The sequence below is a fragment of the Phyllobates terribilis genome, unplaced genomic scaffold, assembly GCF_046119375.1.
Source record: "Phyllobates terribilis strain yellow unplaced genomic scaffold, ASM4611937v1 Scaffold_1__5_contigs__length_1240528914, whole genome shotgun sequence".
Classification (NCBI taxonomy): domain Eukaryota; kingdom Metazoa; phylum Chordata; class Amphibia; order Anura; family Dendrobatidae; genus Phyllobates; species Phyllobates terribilis.
In genome coordinates, this window is record NW_027362761.1 from 908,575,395 (window position 1) to 908,595,810 (window position 20,416).

The window sequence follows — 20,416 nt, forward strand, 5'->3', positions numbered from 1 at the left end:
TAAATCCAATTGAGCATCTCTGGAGAGACCTGAAAATGGCTGTCCACTAACGTTCACCATCCAGCCTGACGGAACTGGAGACGATCTGCAAGGTAGAATGGCAGAGGATCCCCAAATCCAGGTGTGAAAAACTTGTTGCATCATTCCCAAGAAGACTCATGGCTGTACTAGCTCAAAAGGGTGCTTCTACTCAATACTGAGCAAAAGATCTGAATACTTATGACCATGTGATATTTCAGTTTTTCTTTTTTAATAAATTTGCAAAAATTTCTACATTTCTCTTTTTTTTCAGTCAAGATGCAGAGTGTACTTAAGGCTGTGTGCCCACGATGCGTTTTTAATGCGTTTCTACAGTGTTTTTGCAGCTGCGGAAACGCATTAAAAACGCATGGTAGAAGGGCAGCAATGTTCCCCAATGATAATCCGCATGTGCTGTGCACATGCTGCGGAAATTTCCGCTGCGGATTATCATTGTGGAAAAAAACGTAGCACTACCAATTATTTTGCGGAAGTGCTGCGTTTTCGCCGCCATTGACTTGCATTAGAACGCGCCAATTCCGCAAGACTGCATCTGTACTTGCATAATTGGCGCGTTCTAATGTGCCGATGGTACCCGGATGTAGAGGAGAGGAGAGTCTCATCCACACCAATGTACCATTAAAAAATCTGTAAAAAAAAGAATAAAATAAAAAATAAACGTATGTTTACCTTCCGGCGGCACACGCTGCGCTCCTCCTTGCTTCCCGGCACTTCGCGGTGGATTGAAGGACCTGCGCTGACGTCAGAGTCATGTGACGGGTCACGCGACGCTGACGTCGGCAGGTCTTTCATTCCACCGCTGCCGGCAAGGGAAAACGGAGTGAGCAGGACACCGGGGGCCATCGGAGGGTAGGTATACATTTATTTTTTTATTTTTAACCACTCTCTCGGGTCACACTATATAAATCCATGCCGTTTGCATGGATTTATATAGTGTGACCTAGTTGTCACAAGCACTTTCCAAGTGATGCTAATTGCTTGGAAAGCGCTTGTCAATCCGCATGCGGAAATGCAAGTGAAGAACGCTCCATTTCCGCATGTCCCTGGCAGGAAAACGCATGTACAATCCGCATGTACAATCCGCATGCGTTTTTTTCTGCCAGGGAGATGCAGAAACGCTCAGGAAAAAATCCTGAGCATTTCTGCATCGTGGTCACATAGCCTTAATGAGAAAAAATGAACCTTTTAGAATTTACCAAATGGCTGCAATGAAACAAAGAGTGAAAAATTTAAAGGGGTCTGAATACTTTCCGTACCCACTGCGTGTGTGTATGTGTGTGTGTGTATACCTCTGGTTTCAAACTGTAATATATATATATATATATATATATATATATATATATATATATGTGTATATACACACAGCTCTGGCAAAAATTAAGAGACCACTGCAAAATTTTCATTTTCTCAGATTTTTCTCTTTATAGGTATATTTTTCAGTAAAATGTACATTGTTGTTTTATTCTATAAACTATTGACAACATGTCTCTGAAATTCAAAGCTAAAAATTTTGTATTTATTTGTAGCAAATGAGAAATCGTCAAAATAATTAAAAAAACAGTGCTTTCAGACCTCAAATAATGCAAAGAAAACAAGTTCTTATTCATTTAGAAACAACAATAGTCATGTTTCAGAAATCAATATTTGGTGGAATAACCATGATTTTTAATCACGGCTTTCATGCGTCTTGGCATGCTTTCCACCAGTCTTTCACACTGCTTTTGGGTGACCTCATGCCACTCCTGGCACAAAAATTTAAGCAGTTCTTCGTTGTTTGATGGCTTGTGACTATCCATCTTCCTCTTGATTACATTCCAGAGGTTTTCAATGGGGTTCAGGTCTGGAGATTGGGCTGGCCATGACAGGGTCTTGATGTGGACCTAGTTGTGTGGCATGGGGCATTGTCCTGCTGGAAAAAACAGTCCTCAGAGTTGGGGAACATTGCCTGAGCAGAAGGAAGCAAGTGTTTTTCAAGGATAACCTTGTATGCGACTTGATTCATACGTCCTTCGCAAAGATTAACCTGCCCAATTCCAGCCTTGCTGAAGCATCCCCAGATCATCACTGATCCTCCACCAAATTTCACAGTGGGTGCAAGACACTGTGGCTTGTATGCCTCTCCAGGTCTCCGTCTAACCATTAGACGACCAGGTGTTGGGCAAAGCTGAAAATTAGACTCCTCAGAGAAGATTACCTTACTCCAGTCCTCTATGGTCCAATCCTTATGGTCTTTGGCAAGCTTCAGCCTGGCTCTCCTTTGCTTCTCATTGATGAAAGGCTTTTTTCTAGCTTTACATGACTTGAGACCTGCCTCTAGGAGCCTGTTACGAACTGTTCTTGCCGTGCACTTCACCCCAGCTGCCATTTGCCATTCCTTTTGTAGGTCACTTGATTTCATCCTGCGGTTGCTGAGTGACATTCGAATAAGATGACAGTCATCCCGGTCAGTGGAGAGTCGCTTTCGCCCTCTGCCGGTTTCTAGCTTTGTTGTCCCCAATGTCTGCTGCTTGACCTTGTTGTAATGGACTGCCGTCTTCGAAATTTTAAGGATGGAGGCAACATGACGCTCCCTGTATCCCTCTTCTAGTAAAGCCAGAATTGAGCCCTTCTTTTCCTCACTCAAGACTTTTCAACTCCTTTGGAATGGTTAAAAGTAATTTTTTCATTCAAATTACTTTTGGGCTTTTCCTAGCACTTGTTTTGCCATCCAGCTTGTCCTATTGCAAGAGGATTGTGAAGACCACAGCAGTGTTTTTTTATACTTTCCCTCATTACATAAGATTTGGTTCAGGTGATCACCTAATCAGAAGCACATGAAGTAGAATGAGGTGTAATTTGGTTGGAATTCAACTGACACTGGAATGGAATGGCTGTCAGACATGTAGAGATGGGGATTTCTAGAAAACTGTACAGTGGTCTCTTAATTTTTGCCAGAGCTGTGTGTGTGAGTATATATATAGATAGATAGATATAGATCTCTCTCTCTCTTTCTTTTTCTCTCTCTCTCTCTTTCTCTCTCGTTATAATCTGTTTGCATGGTAGCCTGGACGTCATTAGAGACACTTTTAGCTGTAGCTAATTCTCATTTCATACATCTGTTATAATTGCAGCTCCATTTTTCTGGTCTTTGTTACTGTCAGGACTAAATGTAGATCCATCACTGTTGTAATAAGTCTAGTACATGGTGGTTTTATCTGCTGCCAGGTGACTGATGCTTTCATGTGTGAAACTTTTTCAAAGATAACTTTGGCAATTTGTATTTTAGACGCCATCCTTCTCTGATGGTTTATTGCAGCCATGATCCGAATGCATATTTTACCTTGTAAATGTTTTAGTCTTCTGGGTGTTGTCATGTTAGATGAAGAACATCATTTCTTTCTGACCGTCTATTGATTTTCTATTTTTGCTGGATGTGTGTTTTCTGGGGTCTGTATTCACACTGCCTTATGACCTATATGAAGGCTTTCTTTCCATCACAATCTTGTTACACTAATTAAAAGCATCGTTCAGACCCGGCCTAAAATCCATTTTTGCCAGCTCTGTAGGGAACCATTGCTCTATTTTAATATGCTTGCTGGATTTCCGAAAATAAAGTTAAATTAAAACTGGTGGGCTTGTAGCTGAAACCCTATTATAACCTGGTCTGCTGCTTTTGCATTATTCAGCTGTGGGACCGTTCTTTGGAAATGACTTTGTTTGTCCCATTGACTCCTGTTCTGCTTTAGAACTACAGCTGTTCACAATATTTGGCGAAGCTGTTACAGTAAAAATAACTCACCTCCGCAAGGCAGTACCTGATTGATCTGCACAAGACCCGCGGTGCTATTGTGCGCTATGTTTCTAATTATTTCTATTCAGAAGGCTGAACAATCTGGAATCATTGAGTAAGCCCCGTAGAGATGAGGGATCAGGTGCTGTCATTGCTTCTTTCAAGCAGTGCAACAGTATTGGTTTGTAACCGATTGTGGGATTTATCACAAAGAATTGAACACCGTCCGGATTAGGATAGAGGAAAGGCTTCCTTAAAGGGGAAATCTAGTTTGCTGCTATGTGACAGATAGTTGTGAGGACATCCCATCAGTGGTCCATGATGTCTGACCACTTCTGATTTGCAGAAAGAAAGAGCTGTGGAGGGAGGTTAACTTCTTTTACATCATTTATACAGTAGAATCCTGTAGCTGAAAATAAAGCACATTCTCAGCAAAATGTCCTTCAGATATACAGTACAGACCAAAAGTTTGGACACACCTTCTCATTTAAAGATTTTTCTGTATTTTCATGACTATGAAAATTGTACATTCACACTGAAGGCATCAAAACTATGAATTAACACATATGGAATTATATCATTAACAAAAATGTGTGAAACAACTGAAAATATGTCTTATATTCTAGGTTCTTCAAAGTAGCCACCTTTTGCTTTGATGACTGCTTTGCACACTCTTGGCATTCTCTTGATGAGCTTCAAGAGGTAGTCACCGGAAATGGTCTTCCAACAATCTTGAAGGAGTTCCCAGAGATGCTTAGAACTTGTTGGCCCTTTTGCCTTCACTCTGTGGTCCAGCTCACCCCAAACCATCTCGATTGGGTTCAGGTCTAGTGACTGTGGAGGCCAGGTCATCTGACGTAGCACCCCATCACTCCCCCTCTTGGTCAAATAGCCCTTACACAGCCTAGAGGTGTGTTTGGGGTCATTGTCCTGTTTAAAAATAAATGATGGTCCAACTAAACGCAAACAGGATGGAATAGCATGCCTCTGCAAGATGCTGTGGTAGCCATGCTGGTTTAGTATGCCTTCAATTTTGAATAAATCCCCAACAGTGTCACCAGCAAAGCACCCCCACACCATCACTCCTCCTCCTCCATGCTTCACGGTGGGAACCAGGCATGTAGAGTCCATCCGTTCACTTTTTCTGCGTCGCACAAAGACACGGTGGTTGGAACCAAATATCTCAAATTTGGACTCATCAGACCAAAGCTCAGATTTCCACTGGTCTAATGTCCATTCCTTGTGTTCTTTAGCCCAAACAAGTCTCTTATGCTTGTTGCCTGTCCTTAGCAGTGGTTTCCTAGCAGCTATTTTAACATGAAGGCCTGTTGCACAAAGTCTCCTCTTAACAGTTGTTGAAGAGATGTGTCTGCTGCTAGAACTCTTTGTGGCATTGACCTGGTCTCTAATCTGAGCTGATGTTAACCTGTGATTTCTGAGGCTGGTGACTCAGATAAACTTATCCTCAGAAGCAGAAGTGACTCTTGGTCTTCCTTTCCTGGGGCTGTCCTCATGTGAGCCAGTTTCTTTGTAGTGCTTGATGGTTTTTGCAACTGCACTTGGGAACACTTTCAAAGTTTTCCCAATTTTTCACACTGACTGACCTTCATTTCTTAAAGTAATGATGGCCACTCGTTTTTCTTTACTTAGCTGCTTTTTTCTTGCCATAATACAAATTCTAACAGTCTATTCAGTAGGACTATCAGCTGTGTATCCACCTGACTTCTGCACAACACAACTGATGGTCCCAACCCCATTTATAAGGCAAGAAATCCCACTTATTAAACCTGACAGGGCACATCTGTGAAGTGAAAACCATTTCCGGTGACTACCTCTTGAAGCTCATCAAGAGAATCCCAAGAGTGTGCAAAGCAGTCATCAAAGCAAAAGGTGGCTACTTTGAAGAACCTAGAATATAAGATATATTTTCAGTTGTTTCACACTTTTTTGTTAAGTATATAATTCCACATGTGTTAATTCATAGTTTTGAAGCCTTCAGTGTGAATGTACAATTTTCATAGTCCTGAAAATACAGAAAAATCTTTAAATGAGAAGGTGTGTCCAAACTTTTGGTCTGTACTGTATGGCTCTTTGCATTTGGATATAATGGTTGTACAAGACCACAGAATTCACCAATGTAATCATTTTTTTCTTTTATCTATGACCTCAGATTCTTGAGTGTTTGATTTGTTCACATTTTGGCCATATTTTTTTTTTGCTTTGCTGCCGGTTAATGTATATTAATTAAAAAATATATCTGTATATTAAATACACATTAGAGTTCTTCTGATGTTATCTTCAAAAAAAAAAAAATCTCTTCAGTGCTCTCATAAACGATTGGGATAGCTGAGCTGATTGTAACATCATCTTGATTCCTTTTTTTGGGAAATGCTAAATAGGGGAGTAGAGGGCCCTTTTTGTCTACACTAGTAGGAGTTCCAGAAATGGAGCCTCTTTTATTATATTATGGCTTATGTAGTACTCTTAATGTATACCTCGAATCAGAATACCCCTTTAAATTGTATGCGACCCTTGGCATTGGTACAGTCACAAAATTTGGAACTTGGACCAATAAAGGTTGTTCTCCTCTGCTCTAACTGGGATGTTCTGTTTTCTAAATCCCATCACTATTAATGCCTTCATTATATATGTTTTTCTATGTTTAAGGGTGTTTATTATTACTATTTTCAGTCTTTTGTGTATACAATTTTCACCTTTTTTTTTTAATGTTCACCTAATAATTCTCTGATGCATGGTATCCTTTAGATCGCCCCTGTAAGTTATTTCATAGAACTCAGCGTTTTCCTGAGCGTCTTCCTTTACATCTGTTTTTTCCCCTAGGAAAATTACTTTGGAGAGGATGATATGTACACTGATTTTGAAGAAGTCATATCCAGTCCTGTGTTGTCTATGTCCACATCTTCCAGCTCCGGCTGGACTGCAGTTGGTATGGAGAATAACAAGAGAGACCACGATCAAGCAGCTAAAGCTATCCATCCATTGACCCTGAGACCGTGGGATATCACTGTACTTGTCAATGTGTACAAAGTCCATGCCAAACTACCAGTGGTAAGTGTTTGGAGAAATGAAAGCTGTTTTCTTTCTTGTAACTGAGGGACATGTCTATAAGTAGAAATTATAATTGCTGGCTTGTTCTGGATCGGATACATTGAAGCTAACAGCAGAAAATACGGCTATAAAAAGCAAATCTACTCTCCTGATAAATCCCCCGCCACTTTGGTGGTCTCTGGTCTTTGTTGATTTTTCTGAAACTTTTTCTACCAACCTTTTTAGGTGACACAATGTGAAATGCCTTTCAAAATTCTTGATTCTGTCTGGAATTTGCTTTCTCATAGAAGATCGAACGGATCCGACAAGATTGATCTTTAATAAAAATTCCTGCTGGTAATATTCACAATAGCGGCTAAACTTACAGGCCTGGATCAGTATTTGACCCCTCTTTTCTAATTATTGGCATTACATTTTTTTATCTACTAGTCCTCTGGAATGGACAGTGCTATGATTAAATCCTTAAATACTTGCAAGAATGGTTTGTGTGTCAGTTTTTGAAGGGATGATCACAATTCTGATATCTTTCATGCATCTGTGACATCAGAGTTAAAGGTGTTGTCAACCTTTTGTGGGCAAATCAATTTTTTTTTCTTACTTTAATGTATATAATTAGAGCTAAAAAAAAAAATTTTTTTTTTCCATTCAAATTTTTACACTTTTTGCCTACTATAGCTTCAATGTTGCCCTGTGTTGGACAAAGCCTTTAAGACTATGTGCACATGGCGACCTTTACATGCTGGCGCAGCCACTAACTTTTTCTGGGTGAAGTCACTTTGTTTATACTTCCCAGCAGAAGCCGCCCTAAGATTGAGCGTGTTACTTCTTTTAACTGCTTCAAGGTTTCCAAACCCCTAAGGTGGTGAAAAGAAGTGACATAAGATTAAACATATGCAGAGCAGTTTAGTTATTACATTGTTGTGCATTATGTTCATATTATGGGGTGCTTTTGCTGCGCCAGGAGTCTGCATGAATAAGATGTCATGTGCACATAGCCCAACTTTGATCTATTCGTGTTTTTGTTCCTATTGCTGGCATATCAGTAGTAGTAGGTTTTGCCATCACTTTATGACCATGGGGTTCTAACTTCGGCAGAACTTGGCTGTATGCCATCTAGACCAATTGCATTGTCTATTTTAGCATTTCAAGTTAAAGCTAAGCCCTCACAATGATGTCACCTACCTATGTCTCTCCACAGCAACCCCTATAATCCTGTTCTATATCTCTAAATTTATCCTATGTAAGGTTATTAGTAGACAGGGGTGCAACTATCACAGAGAGGGAGAGGAGGGCCCACTGATGCCAGCGCCTATTTCAGCAGGATGTGCGTCCACCAGCTCCCTCCACTGCAATACATGCCGTTGGCCAATCAGAGGCCAGCAGCTGATGGCGTGCCTGTCACGGATGGCACATTCCAGTGACATCATGTGCCACCCGTGGCTAGTACACCGAAGTCAGCTGCCTGCCTCTGCGCCAGCTCTGGAAGAGGAAGCCGTACTTCGTGGAAGCGGAGGAAGATAAGAAGAATTGTTTTTCTTTTTTAAATGTGTTGGAAAAAAGCAGATGAACAGGGAACATTATACCAAGAAGGGGCCCAGGATAGGGGACATTATTACTGGAAGGGTCACAGATTGAGGGACAGTATACCAGGATGGGGGACATTATTGCTGGAAGGGAACCAGGATGGAGGACATTATTACTGGAATGGGCCCAGTGTGGGGGGCATTATTACAGGAAGTGGTAATGATGGGGACATTGTTACAGGAAAGAGCTAGAATGGGGGACATCTTTGCATGGGGGGGGCAACACTTATGTTATTTTAGGATCAAGAATGCTACAAGGGCCTGACCATCTGACCAACATGCAGATGGGGGCCCAGGTACAAATTTTGTACCAGGGATCATTGGACTCTAGCTTCGCCAGTGTTAGTAGATGCAGTGTTTAGTGAAGACGAGTTTGTTTTAAAATGTTGAAAGTGGGGTTGTTCTACTTTTCTATCATGTAGCTTGGTGTCACTTTTTTTTTACTAGGCACTATATAGGAAACATCACTGGTATACCTTTAATAATTAGTAATGAATTATGGTAATGTGAATACTTGTCTAAATATAATGTGTATGAAGGTTGCATATGTATATTTAGTTACCATGTTTCTGTTTTTTTCCCAGCATTGCGGTAATGATGGACCAGATTGCCCAACTAGTTATCTTGAGAGGCTCTGCTTCGAGATGAAGAAAACATACAGAGAGACTTTCCTTCAGCTTGTCCTGTCTCCTGTGTACATCTTTGTAAATGACAACTATCAGGTATATAGAAGCTGTTTGCATTTGTGCCTCTCCATGTAAATCTCCATATAAATAAGTCTCATGGGTCATTTAGTTTTGTAAGTTGTTCTTTTTCATCCTAATCACCCGTCATTATTCCACCCTTATGTTATACATTCAGTTCATGTGCATCATTCCTATGGGTCAGTGACTATTCCCTGACTTGCATTTACCTTTTTTTCTGTGGGATTCTTTGGCTTTTTTGAGAATATACAATTGATCCATTGCCATTGGGCATTAAATAATGCAAAATATTGCATTGTACACTATGTTTAGGGGAAAAAAAAATCACGTGCTCTGTTTTACATTTGAAGTCATTGAAATATAAGCTATAAAATAGATATTTAATGATATTGGTTACCTCTCATCATCTGAACCAATTTCTGCTGTCGCTTGATGAGTCTCCAGAAGGGTTACAGGAAGGCCACGGGGAATACATTGTATCTTCCCTACTTTATGGAATAGCTTCTGCTTATTATAGGAGAAAATCTACTAGCACATATTTTACAGAGTTGCTGCAAATTACATGTTTTCCCTAATATTGTAGCATTGCCTTAAATGCTGGTTTTTAGGGGCTCTATTACAGCAAGGCTTATCTACTTTCCTGTAAGTACATAGCTAGCCTGCCCAAACACAGACATCACATTACTAACATACATTTACATTGCAAAAATCCATATAATTACTTATTAAATAAGAATCTAATCATGAGCAGTTCTGTTTAGGTCATGTTTTGTGTATTGAGTGGACACAGGAGAAAACGGCAAGTCTTGAAGACGAGGCAATTAGTGCCTTTCTGAAACTTCCTAAAGTGGAGTAAAAAACGTACGGAAACCTCAAGAGATGTGTGGGGAAGTAATTACTTGCTGTGAGAGTAGCATCTTTATTATTAGGCTACTAACTAAATGGGGCAGCCGAGTAACAGTATGATCCTCTGGCACTGCCAGGCTGGCCCTGAGATCACACAATTTATTTCTACTGTTCACTTTAGTTTAGAAGGATATGATGAGAAATTATACAGCGCTAGGTACAATGGTGCATGTACAACTGTGCTGAATTAGGTTAAGACCTTCTTTACCCGTTCAATGCCCTAGCCTGAAAAGGTCTTTATGATCAGCCAATTTTTTTTTTTTTCGTTTGTTGCCCTTCCACATTTCAGCTCCTATAATTTTTTTTTCTTACTAATGTGGTTGTATGAGGCCTTGTTTATGCAGGAGAAATTGTATTCTTTTTCAGCATTCTTGGTGTACATATAAATTACAATGTTATTTTCTTAATTGTTTTTGGAATGCCAAAAAAGCTATATATTTTTTTGTTATTCTTTGTGTTAGTTATTTATTTATTTTTACAATTCAAATTTCACACTAAATAACTAGTTGATTGAATTCTTCAGGTTATTATAGTCTTGTGGATACCTAATTTGTATGGGACTTTTGTTATTTCTTTGTAATAATTTTATTTAATGTAAAAACATAAAACTTTTCTTAGTTTGTAAGGAAGGATTTTTGGGAGGGACATCATTTTTTTATTTTTGGTTTCCTCTAAGAATCCTAGATGCCCCAAAAAGTAAAACAGCCCAGTACATTGACAAAGCTGATCCAGGTCTGCTAGGACCCAGCAGCTCTGCTTTGCTGGGCAGACACCCGGCGATCATGGGATCGCTGGGTCCAATTGAAGCATCAGTACATAGTGCTTACTGAGCACTATACAGTGAAGGAAATAATTATTTGATCCCTTGCTGTTTTTGTAAGTTTGCTCACTGACAAAGACATGAACAGTCTATAATTTTAAGGGTAGGTTAATTTTAACATCGAAAGATAGAATATCCTCCAAAAAATCAAGAAAATCACATTGTATAAATTAGATAAATGTTTTTGTATTTTGCAGTGAGAAATAAGTATTTGATCCCTCTGGTAAACAACACAATGCTTGATGGCAAAACCCTTGTTCGCAAGCACAGCAGTCAAACTTTTTTTGTAGTTGATGATGAGGGTTGCGCACATGTCATGAGGAATTTTGGTCCACTCCTCTTTGCAGATCATCTGTAAATTAAGATTTTGAGTCTGTCGCTTGGTAACTTGGAGCTTCAACTCCCTCCATAAGTTTTCTATGGGATTAAGGTCTGGAGACTGGCTAGGCCACTCCATGACCTTAATGTGCTTCCTTTTGAGCCACTCCTTTGTTGCCTTGGCTGTATGTTTTGGGTAATTGTCTTGCTGGAAGACCAAGCCACGACCCATTTTTAATGTCCTGGCGGAGGGAAGGAGGTTGTCACTCAGGATTTTACGGTACATGACTCCATCCATTCTCCCATTGATGTGGTGAAGTAGTCCTGTGCCCTTAGCAGAGAAACACCCCCAAAACATAATGTTTCCACCTCCATGCTTGACAGTGGGGATGATGTTCTTTGGGTCATAGGCAGCATTTCTCCTCCTCCAAACACGGCGAGTTGAGTTAATGCCAAAGAGCTCAATTTTTGACTCATCTGACCACAGCACCTTCTCCCAATAACTCACAGAATCATCCAGGTGTTCATTGGCAAACTTCAGACGGGCCTGCACATGTGCCTTCTTGAGCGGGGGGACCTTGCGGGCACTGCAGGATTTTAAAACTTTAAGGTGTAATGTGTTACCAATGGTTTTCTTGGTGACTGTGGTCCCATATGACTTGAGATCATTAACAAGTCCCCCCCCCCCCCCTGTGTAGTTTTAGGCTGATCTCTCACCTTCCTCATGATTGGGGTGAGATTTTGCATGGTGCCCCAGATAGATGTCGATTGACAGTCATTTTGTATTTCCTCCATTTTCTTACTATTGCACCAACAGTTGTCTCCTTCTCACCCAGCGTCTTACTTATGGTTTTGTAGCCCATTCCAGCTTTGTGCAGGTCTATGATCTTGTCCCTGACATCCTTAGAAAGCTCTTTGGTCTTGCCCATGTTGTAGAGGTTAGAGTCTGACTGATTAATTGAGTCTGTGGACAGGAGTCTTTTATACAGGTGATTATGTAAGACATCTATCTTTAATGCAGGTAACGAGTTGATTAGGAGCGTCTAGCTGCTCTGTAGGAGCCAGAACTCATAATGGTTTGTAGGGGTTCAAATACTTATTTCACACTGCAAAATGCAAATAAATTAGTCTAATTTATACAATGTGATTTTTTTTTATTTTTTTGGGATATTCTATCTCTCAATGTTAAAATTAACCTACCCTTAAAATTATAGACTGTTCATGTCTTTGTTAGTGGGCAAACTTACAAAAACAGCAAGGGATCAAATACTTATTTCCTTCACTGTACATACCACAGAAGAAAAGACATAAGTGATGCTGTCATCTCTTTTATGTCCACGACTGTTTTTGTCAACCTCTAGCATGACTTGATCTGACGTTGGATCAGATCCCAAATTTACGGTGCTTGGTCATTTTCGGCTTAAGATGAGAGGTTTATCAAAATTAGTGCAAAGTAAATTTGAAGGAACTGCCTATTGCAAGCAATCAGGTTCTATGGAGGAAGCAAAGGCTGAAAAACATAGTAAATTAACATTCACCACTTTTGTATAAAGAGAAGCAAAGGATTTGGAGCGATCTGTTTACAAGATAAATCTTCATCCCCTGCAATAAGGATGTATGATTAGAATTAATTAACACAGACTTTTGAACGTATGTAGATTGAGCGAAGCCAGATAATTCCATTGATCGTAGGTCAGTTTGACTTAATTTTGCTGCATTCTTGCAAGATTAATTGTAGTAAATGTTTACAAGCCCATTAATTTATGCTGTTGTTGTGAAGAATTAGCAAATGACATGCTTTTTGTTATGTTTGTTATGTCTGTATTTGCTGTAGAGGCCAGCAGTGGATGGGATGCTTCGAGAAGGTCACATTAGCCTCTCTGGCTTACAGTTACGGGCGCATGCAATGTTCTCTGCAGAAGGCCTTCCCTTAGGTGCCGATACTCTGGAATATGCATGGCTGATTGATGTTCAGGCTGGTTCTCTCAGTGCAATGGTCACCACACCGCAAGTAAGTATACCAACATCTCAGAGAAACACTAAATGAAGGAAATTAAAAAGAAATGCCAACATCTCATCCCTTAAAGAAGCACTCCTCCTCCCATCAAAGTTTTTATCCTCTTAATATATTGCAGTCCTCATATTATACAGCACTGTGTTCTTACAATTGCTCATTTTGCCCTTCTGCCCAGATAATTCTTCTTCTCTTTGCTCTGTGTAGAAACTGGAAGTCTCTTGTCACTGTATTTCATTCCCCTCTTCAACTCCTGACCCAGCTGCTCTCATCCCCCGGCCATTGACTTTTGCAGTGACTTATGTCTCATACATGGAAAGTTGACCTCCTGTTTCTACATAGAGCTTAGAAGGATTCAGCTAGTCAGTTTCTAATCACGTGATGTCATAGACCTAATGGAAAAGAGACAAATTAACTGGGTAGAAAGGCAAAATGAGCAATTGTCAGTACACAGTGCTATATAACATGATGATGATTGCAATATATTAATAGGTTAAAAATTGTGATGAGTGCTTCTTTAAAGAATATTGTTTATCATCTATAGATGCTGAATTAAGTTGGTGGGGACCCTACCATTTGAGCCCCCCACTGATCATTATGATGGCCACACATGTGCTGGGTTGCTCTATATAGATCTATAGAATATATGGAAACTGTGTGTCACACTCACTCATTCTGTATCTCCTATAGAGTTTTATGGAATGGCAGCCATGGGCAGCATGAATCGTACACTGGCTTCGTTATTGCGTTTGTGTGTGATTTACTCTGCATTGCTGTAGCTGTCTCGGGTCTTTATGTCTTGCATGAGGCTGGTCCCCAGTAGCTTCTCCCCACGCTGCTCGCCTAAACTGACAGGTAACTCCCTATACACACACATAGGGAGAGATCTGGATGTCTATGACAAAGTATATTTTCTCTGAAACACTATAGCATTTCAAAGTGAAACATACATGGCTGCAATAACTCAGCCAATCGCTGATCCATGCTGCCTTTGTTTCGGGCAATATGAATCTCATGTCAGGTTCCCTTTAAGTCCTGATGTTTAGAACAGTCTCATGCATATACAGTGCTGGCCAAAAGTATTGGCACCCCTGCAATTCTGTCAGATAATACTCAGTTTCTTCCTGAAAATGATTGCAATCACAAATTCTTTGGTATTATTCTCTTCATTTAATTTGCTTGCAAGGAAAAAACACAAAAGAGAATGAAGCAAAAATCAAATCATTGATCATTTCACACAAAACTCCAAAAAAGGGCCAGACAAAAGTATTGGCACCCTCAGCCTAATACTTGGTTGCACAACCTTTAGCCAAAATAACTGCGAACAACCGCTTCCGGTAACCATCAGTGAGTTTCTTACAATGCTCTGCTGGAATTGTAGACCATTCTTCTTTGGCAAACTGCTCCAGGTCCCTGATATTTGAAGGGTGCCTTCTCCAAACTGCCATTTTGAGATCTCTCCACAGGTGTTCTATGGGATTCAGGTCTGGACTCATTGCTGGCCACCTTAGAAGTCTCCAGTGCTTTCTCTAAAACCATTTTATAGTGCTTTTGGAAGTGTGTTTTGGGTCATTGTCCTGCTGGAATACCCATGACCTCTTAGGGAGACCCAGCTTTCTCACATTGGGCCCTACATTATGCTGCAAAATTTGTTGGTAGTCTTCAGACTTCATAATGCCATGCACACGGTCAAGCAGTCCAGTGCCAGAGGCAGCAAAGCAACCCCAAAACATCAAGGAACCTCCGCCATGTTTGATTGTAGGGACCGTGTTCTTTTCTTTGAATGCCTCTTTTTTTTTCCTGTACCGTCTATGTTGATGCTTTTTCCCAAAAAGCTCTACTTTTGTCTCATCTGACCAGAGAACTTTCTTCCAAAACGTTTTAGGCTTTCTCAGGTAAGTTTTGGCAAACTCCAGCCTGGCTTTTTTAGGTCTCGGGGTAAGAAGTGGGGTCTTCCTGGGTATCCTACAATACAGTCCCTTTTCATTCAGACGCCGACGGATAGTACGGGTTGACACTGTTGTACCCTCGGACTGCAGGGCAGCTTGAACTTGTTTGGATGTTAGTCGAGGTTCTTTATCCACCATCCGCACAATCTTGCGTTGAAATCTCTCGTCAATTTTTCTTTTCCGTCCACATCTAGGGAGGTTAGCCACAGTGCCATGGGCTTTAAACTTCTTGATGACACTGCGCACGGAAGACACAGGAACATTCAGGTCTTTGGAGATGGACTTGTAGCCTTGAGATTGCTCATGCTTCCTCACAATTTGGTTTCTCAAGTCCTCAGACAGTTCTTTGGTCTTCTTTCTTTTCTCCATGCTCAATGTGGTACACACAAGGACACAGGACAGAGGTTGAGTCAACTTTAATCCATTTTAACTAGCTGCAAGTGTGATTTAGTTATTGCCAACACCTGTTAGGTGTCACAGATAAGTTACAGGTGCTGTTAATTACACGAATTAGAGAAGCATCACATGATTTTTCAAAGGGTGCCAATACTTTTGTCCACCCCCTTTTTTAGGTTTGGTGTGGAATTATATCCAATTTGGCTTTAGGACAATTCTTTTTGTGTTTTTTTCATTGAAGACAAATTAAATGAAGAGAATAATACCAAAGAATTTGTGATTGCAATCATTTTCAGGAAGAAACTGAGTATTATCTGACAGAATTGCAGGGGTGCCAATACTTGTGGCCAGCACTGTATCAGTATACTACGCCTGCCAAAAAATCATGGATACGACCAAGCAATATTCACTATAACACATATACATTTTTAATTAAATACTGATTAAAAACGCATGAAGTGCAGACGAGATTAAAAATGTATCCACACAGAAAATGCAGAAGGTGGGACGTTCTGTATCCATTCTGGACTATGAATAATGCTACAGCATCAACAGCACAATGCTTCAATATAGAAAATCATCTGAAAACTAGAAAGCATTCATAGATCCAAATGGATCATTTATTTATTATTATTTGTTTATTTTATTATTTTATTTACTCACTTATATAGCACCATTAATTCCACAGCACTTTACAGACATTATCATCACTGTCCCCACAATCTAGATTCCCTATCAGTATGTCTTTAGAGTGTGGGAAGAAACCGGAGGAAACCCACACAAGCACAGGGAGAACATACAAACTCCTTTCAGATGTTGTCCTTGGTGGGATTTGAACCCAGGATCCCATCGCTGCAAAACTACAGTGCTAACCACTGAGCCACTGTGCTCAGTAGTAAATTAGTAGTAGCAAAGGTATGCCATGACCTCAAATAAGGAGTTACAGGAAGGAAAAAGACATCAAAAATAAATGTCATAGTACCTGGACTCCCATAACGTCCAACGCGTTTCGGACACACATGCGTCTACTTTTTCTGTGTAGATTCTTTGGATTCTTTTTTATCTGGTCGGCACTTCATGTGTTTTTATCATCATGTGTTTTTTAAGCAGTGTGTTATACAAAAGGATTAGTTTTATAACGCATATTATTTGATCATATCCATACTTTCTTCTTGGCACGTATGCTATCTGTGCTAACGGAAGAAACACTGGTAGGTGTAAACATAAACACATCCTCCATTACAATTTGGGGATGAAAACTTTCTTTGCTTTGAGTTCTACCATATCATGTCACCTTTTATGCTCTGTAATGGTTCTTCACTGATGGAATATTGAATTTTTAGATGCAAACATCCAGCTTTTAAATTGTACTGCGAAATATCACAGCTGTGTGCCTTTTCCACAAATTGGCTAAAAGAAGATGAAAATTGATTTAAAAGTGTGTGGGAAGGGGAATGTAACCTACTTTTCCTATTTATCAGAAAGTGCTGGGCCGCAGGTGACCACAGGACATTAGGAACCCGAGGTTGTTTGTACAAAAATGCAGTTACTATTAATAAACAGGGATAAATATAACAATCCATATTAAAAGCCCTCAATCTTGAAAGTCTTAATGTAGAAGCAGGTAACTTGTAATATAATAGTGTGGGAGTCCAGGGTTACATTATATAGCTGCAATGATAAATCTCCTTTGAATTGGTAAGCTGTGCCAGTATGTTCTTACTTCTGTAATATTGTTATCGCGGATTATACTGCCATAGTCCTTACTATGTAAGTGACCTGCTGTCTTACAGCTGGCGTGCCTGCTGCATTGGGGGCAGACCTTTGTGTTCCATGTTGTGTGTAATGAGTTCCAGCTGGAGAGGCCAAAGTCTCTGGTGATCTGCCAGCACGGTATTGATCGGAGGTTTTGTGATGCCAAGGTGAGTGTTACTTCAAACTTACAGTAAGAATGTGGATACAAAATAAATGGCAAAAACATAGGTTGTTTTTGTATTATCGTTGTTATTGTTATTATTATTGTTATTGTTTTTATTATTGTTGTTTTTATTTTTATTTTTTTTAGAAATTTGTATTCAAGAATTTTTATTCCAAAACATAAGAACATTTTGTAGTACTAACTAATGTATAGGTATTGCAAGTCCAGTGCCGTTCCTCTTGGTTAGTACAACCTGCCTCACAGACTGCACAGACCTCCTATTCCCAAAATGATTGCTGATGGAAGAGCATGTGAGCACACCTGGCCATCAGTATCCTCCAGTTCAAAAACACTGCACCTAGGAAATTCGTGGACAGGTCTGGTCACATGCTTCTCCATCGGCGGCCAGCTTGAGAACAAGGAGACATGTGTTTGGGCTGCTCTACATTATTACCCTGTAAGCCACACACCCCCATAGTGAAGAGAGGAGTTACCAGTGTGAGACATGTAACTGACTTAGAACAGCAGAACTAAACTTTGTCTTCTTACAAACACATTTGCTGCAGCTCTCTGAGCTCTCCTGTATTGTAACAATATTACACCACTGTCTGCCTGTGAGAGAGAAGCTGAAGCTCAGAGGAACCAGCAGATGTGTCAGATTTAATCACACACAGCTCTGCAGTGAGACCAGGAGAGCAGAGAGCAGCCATTATATTTCTCACACTGGTAACCCCTCCTTTTATTAAAAGTAATCTCTGGAGGCAGATTCTAATATAAATCAGTCTCTGGCCCATAGTCCTGAGCAGCTCATTTACATATTAAAAAAACGTGGATTTCATCGGACCGCAGACATCAAGGTATCATTTTTTTCGGCTTCCTATGACCTTTGTGCCCATATAGACTGCTAAAGAGGGTTGATTCTACTGACAGATTCCCTTTAACTATTGGTTATTTTTATTTGTTTATTTTTCCCCAAAGCTGAGCTGTCATCCGGGCCCTTGCCTTTCGGCAGACGACTTGAAGTATAGAATGACTCGTGTCTCGGCTGACGGTGCCGATATTTACGTGGTCGAGCATGGCTGTGCCACAAACATTAAGGTAGGTTTATTTAAACAACTGGTCCTAGATATAATTAATGCATACTACTTCATGAACATCTAATAAACACAACCTGGGTATGTATATAGCCCCAGGATAAGGAAGAGACATATGTGCAATATTTAAAAATAAATTATTTTATTAGAGAATAATTAAAATATATTTAAAAAACAGGGATACCCTCAAAAATGGTTATTACTAATGATAACTGATGATTGCAGTCACAGAATATCTACCATATATAAATATAATAACCATAATTAATGCTAAAAAAAAATTTGGGGGGCAATAAACAAATAGATCATATAACAGTAGGTATGATTATAAATCTAAAGTGTCAATGCTATTCATGAATTCATTAGTTAGAGATAAAGGTAAGGTGGCAGTGCTATTCATGCATTTATTAGGTAGAGGTAGAAAGCAGAGGACAGCAAGAGCATGTAATTAGAATGATAATATTAGTATGTTGGATATCCGTGCTATTATATATCCTCTGCGTATCAATCTCACTCACATCATAGTTAAATGCAAGCCATTAATATGCAAAACAGCAAAGTGCAGGTGCATAGTTCACATATTATGAATACCTCAATAATAGAAATAATATACTCAAGAGACCCAGAGAAGTATATAGGAATATATAGCTAGTATGGTATACCTTAATCAGTTTGGACCTTATTTGTTAATTAAAGCTCCAGTGAGCATGTGTTCCCCACACCTTGATGCCGTTTCGCCTCACATTTCTTCCGGGGGCGTATATTTACGTGTTCGGGCATGGCTTTGCTACAAACATTAAGGTAGGGTCTTTGCATTTATGTCTCAGCAGAAAGCCATTGGAAATACTGCCCGCTAAGCATCTTTATCACTAAATACTCAATTATTATCTAATACGTTCTATATGTCTAGTTGAGGCATATGTCCTCACAGATGAGGGTCCTCTCCTTAGGGCACCTACTCTTAAGAGAAAAGAGTTGCTTAAAATGAAACCTTCTGCTCTTAAATACTGCATTTCTTCTGTAAGGAATATGTGGTTGTCCAGATCATTCTTTAAGGTGTATTCCCATCTCATAAAATGATGGCTATTGCTAGATTATGCCATCACTTTTTGATAGCTGGGGGTGTGACTTTCATTGATTTTAAGAAAGAAATGGATGTAGTGCTTGTTCAGCACTGTATTTTCTAGATTTTCCCTTCTGCAGTGATGCTCCCAGCCACCCAGCTGTTCTGGAAACGGCTGATACCCAAGTAATGTAAAGAAACCCTCAAAGCTGGTTTTAAATATAATTTTTCTAAATATGTATGTAGTGTAAGTGTATTAAAATACTTAATGAATGCTACTTTGAAGTCATGTGGTCCAGAAGAGGACGGGAGCGCCGCTGGAAACAATGGAAGGCAGAGATTGGTAAAGGTTCAGGAAAAAGTTTAGCTGGGATAGCTATTTTAAATAAGGAAAAAGTGGAAATATGCTAGGACAAAGGGTCTGCTATGTCTTCACTCCAAAACTTGGAGGAACTTGTTCTTCTTACTTACATAGCCAACTTTCTCAAGTACTGCGTCTTAGTGGCTAAGATCATTGTTGGTGACTTTTACATTCCACGTACAGGTGCATCTCACTAAAAACATTTTTCAAAGAATTCTAATTTACTGAGATAATGACTTTTGTGTTTTCATTGGCTGTAAGCCATAATCATCAATATTAACAGAAATAAACACTTGAAATAGATCACTCTGTTTGTAATGACTCTATATAATATATGAGTTTCACTTTTTGTATTGAAGAACTGAAATAAATTAACTTTTTGATGATATTCTAATTTAGTGAGATGCACCTGT

The 20,416-nt window shown here is 39.7% G+C and overlaps 1 protein-coding gene across 12 annotated transcripts in view; it reads left to right on the forward strand.

The window, feature by feature from the left end:
* Positions 1 to 20,416, forward strand: part of BLTP1 (bridge-like lipid transfer protein family member 1) — a 303,862-nt gene that overhangs the window by 106,882 nt on the left and 176,564 nt on the right. For all 12 annotated transcript variants that reach the window (XM_073641272.1, XM_073641320.1, XM_073641292.1 and 9 more), the window contains exons 20-24: positions 6,650 to 6,877; positions 9,045 to 9,182; positions 13,043 to 13,219; positions 17,361 to 17,489; positions 18,464 to 18,583. In XM_073641272.1, coding sequence (XP_073497373.1) covers positions 6,650 to 6,877; positions 9,045 to 9,182; positions 13,043 to 13,219; positions 17,361 to 17,489; positions 18,464 to 18,583 — 792 coding nt within the window. The remainder of the gene's footprint in view (positions 1 to 6,649; positions 6,878 to 9,044; positions 9,183 to 13,042; positions 13,220 to 17,360; positions 17,490 to 18,463; positions 18,584 to 20,416) is intronic.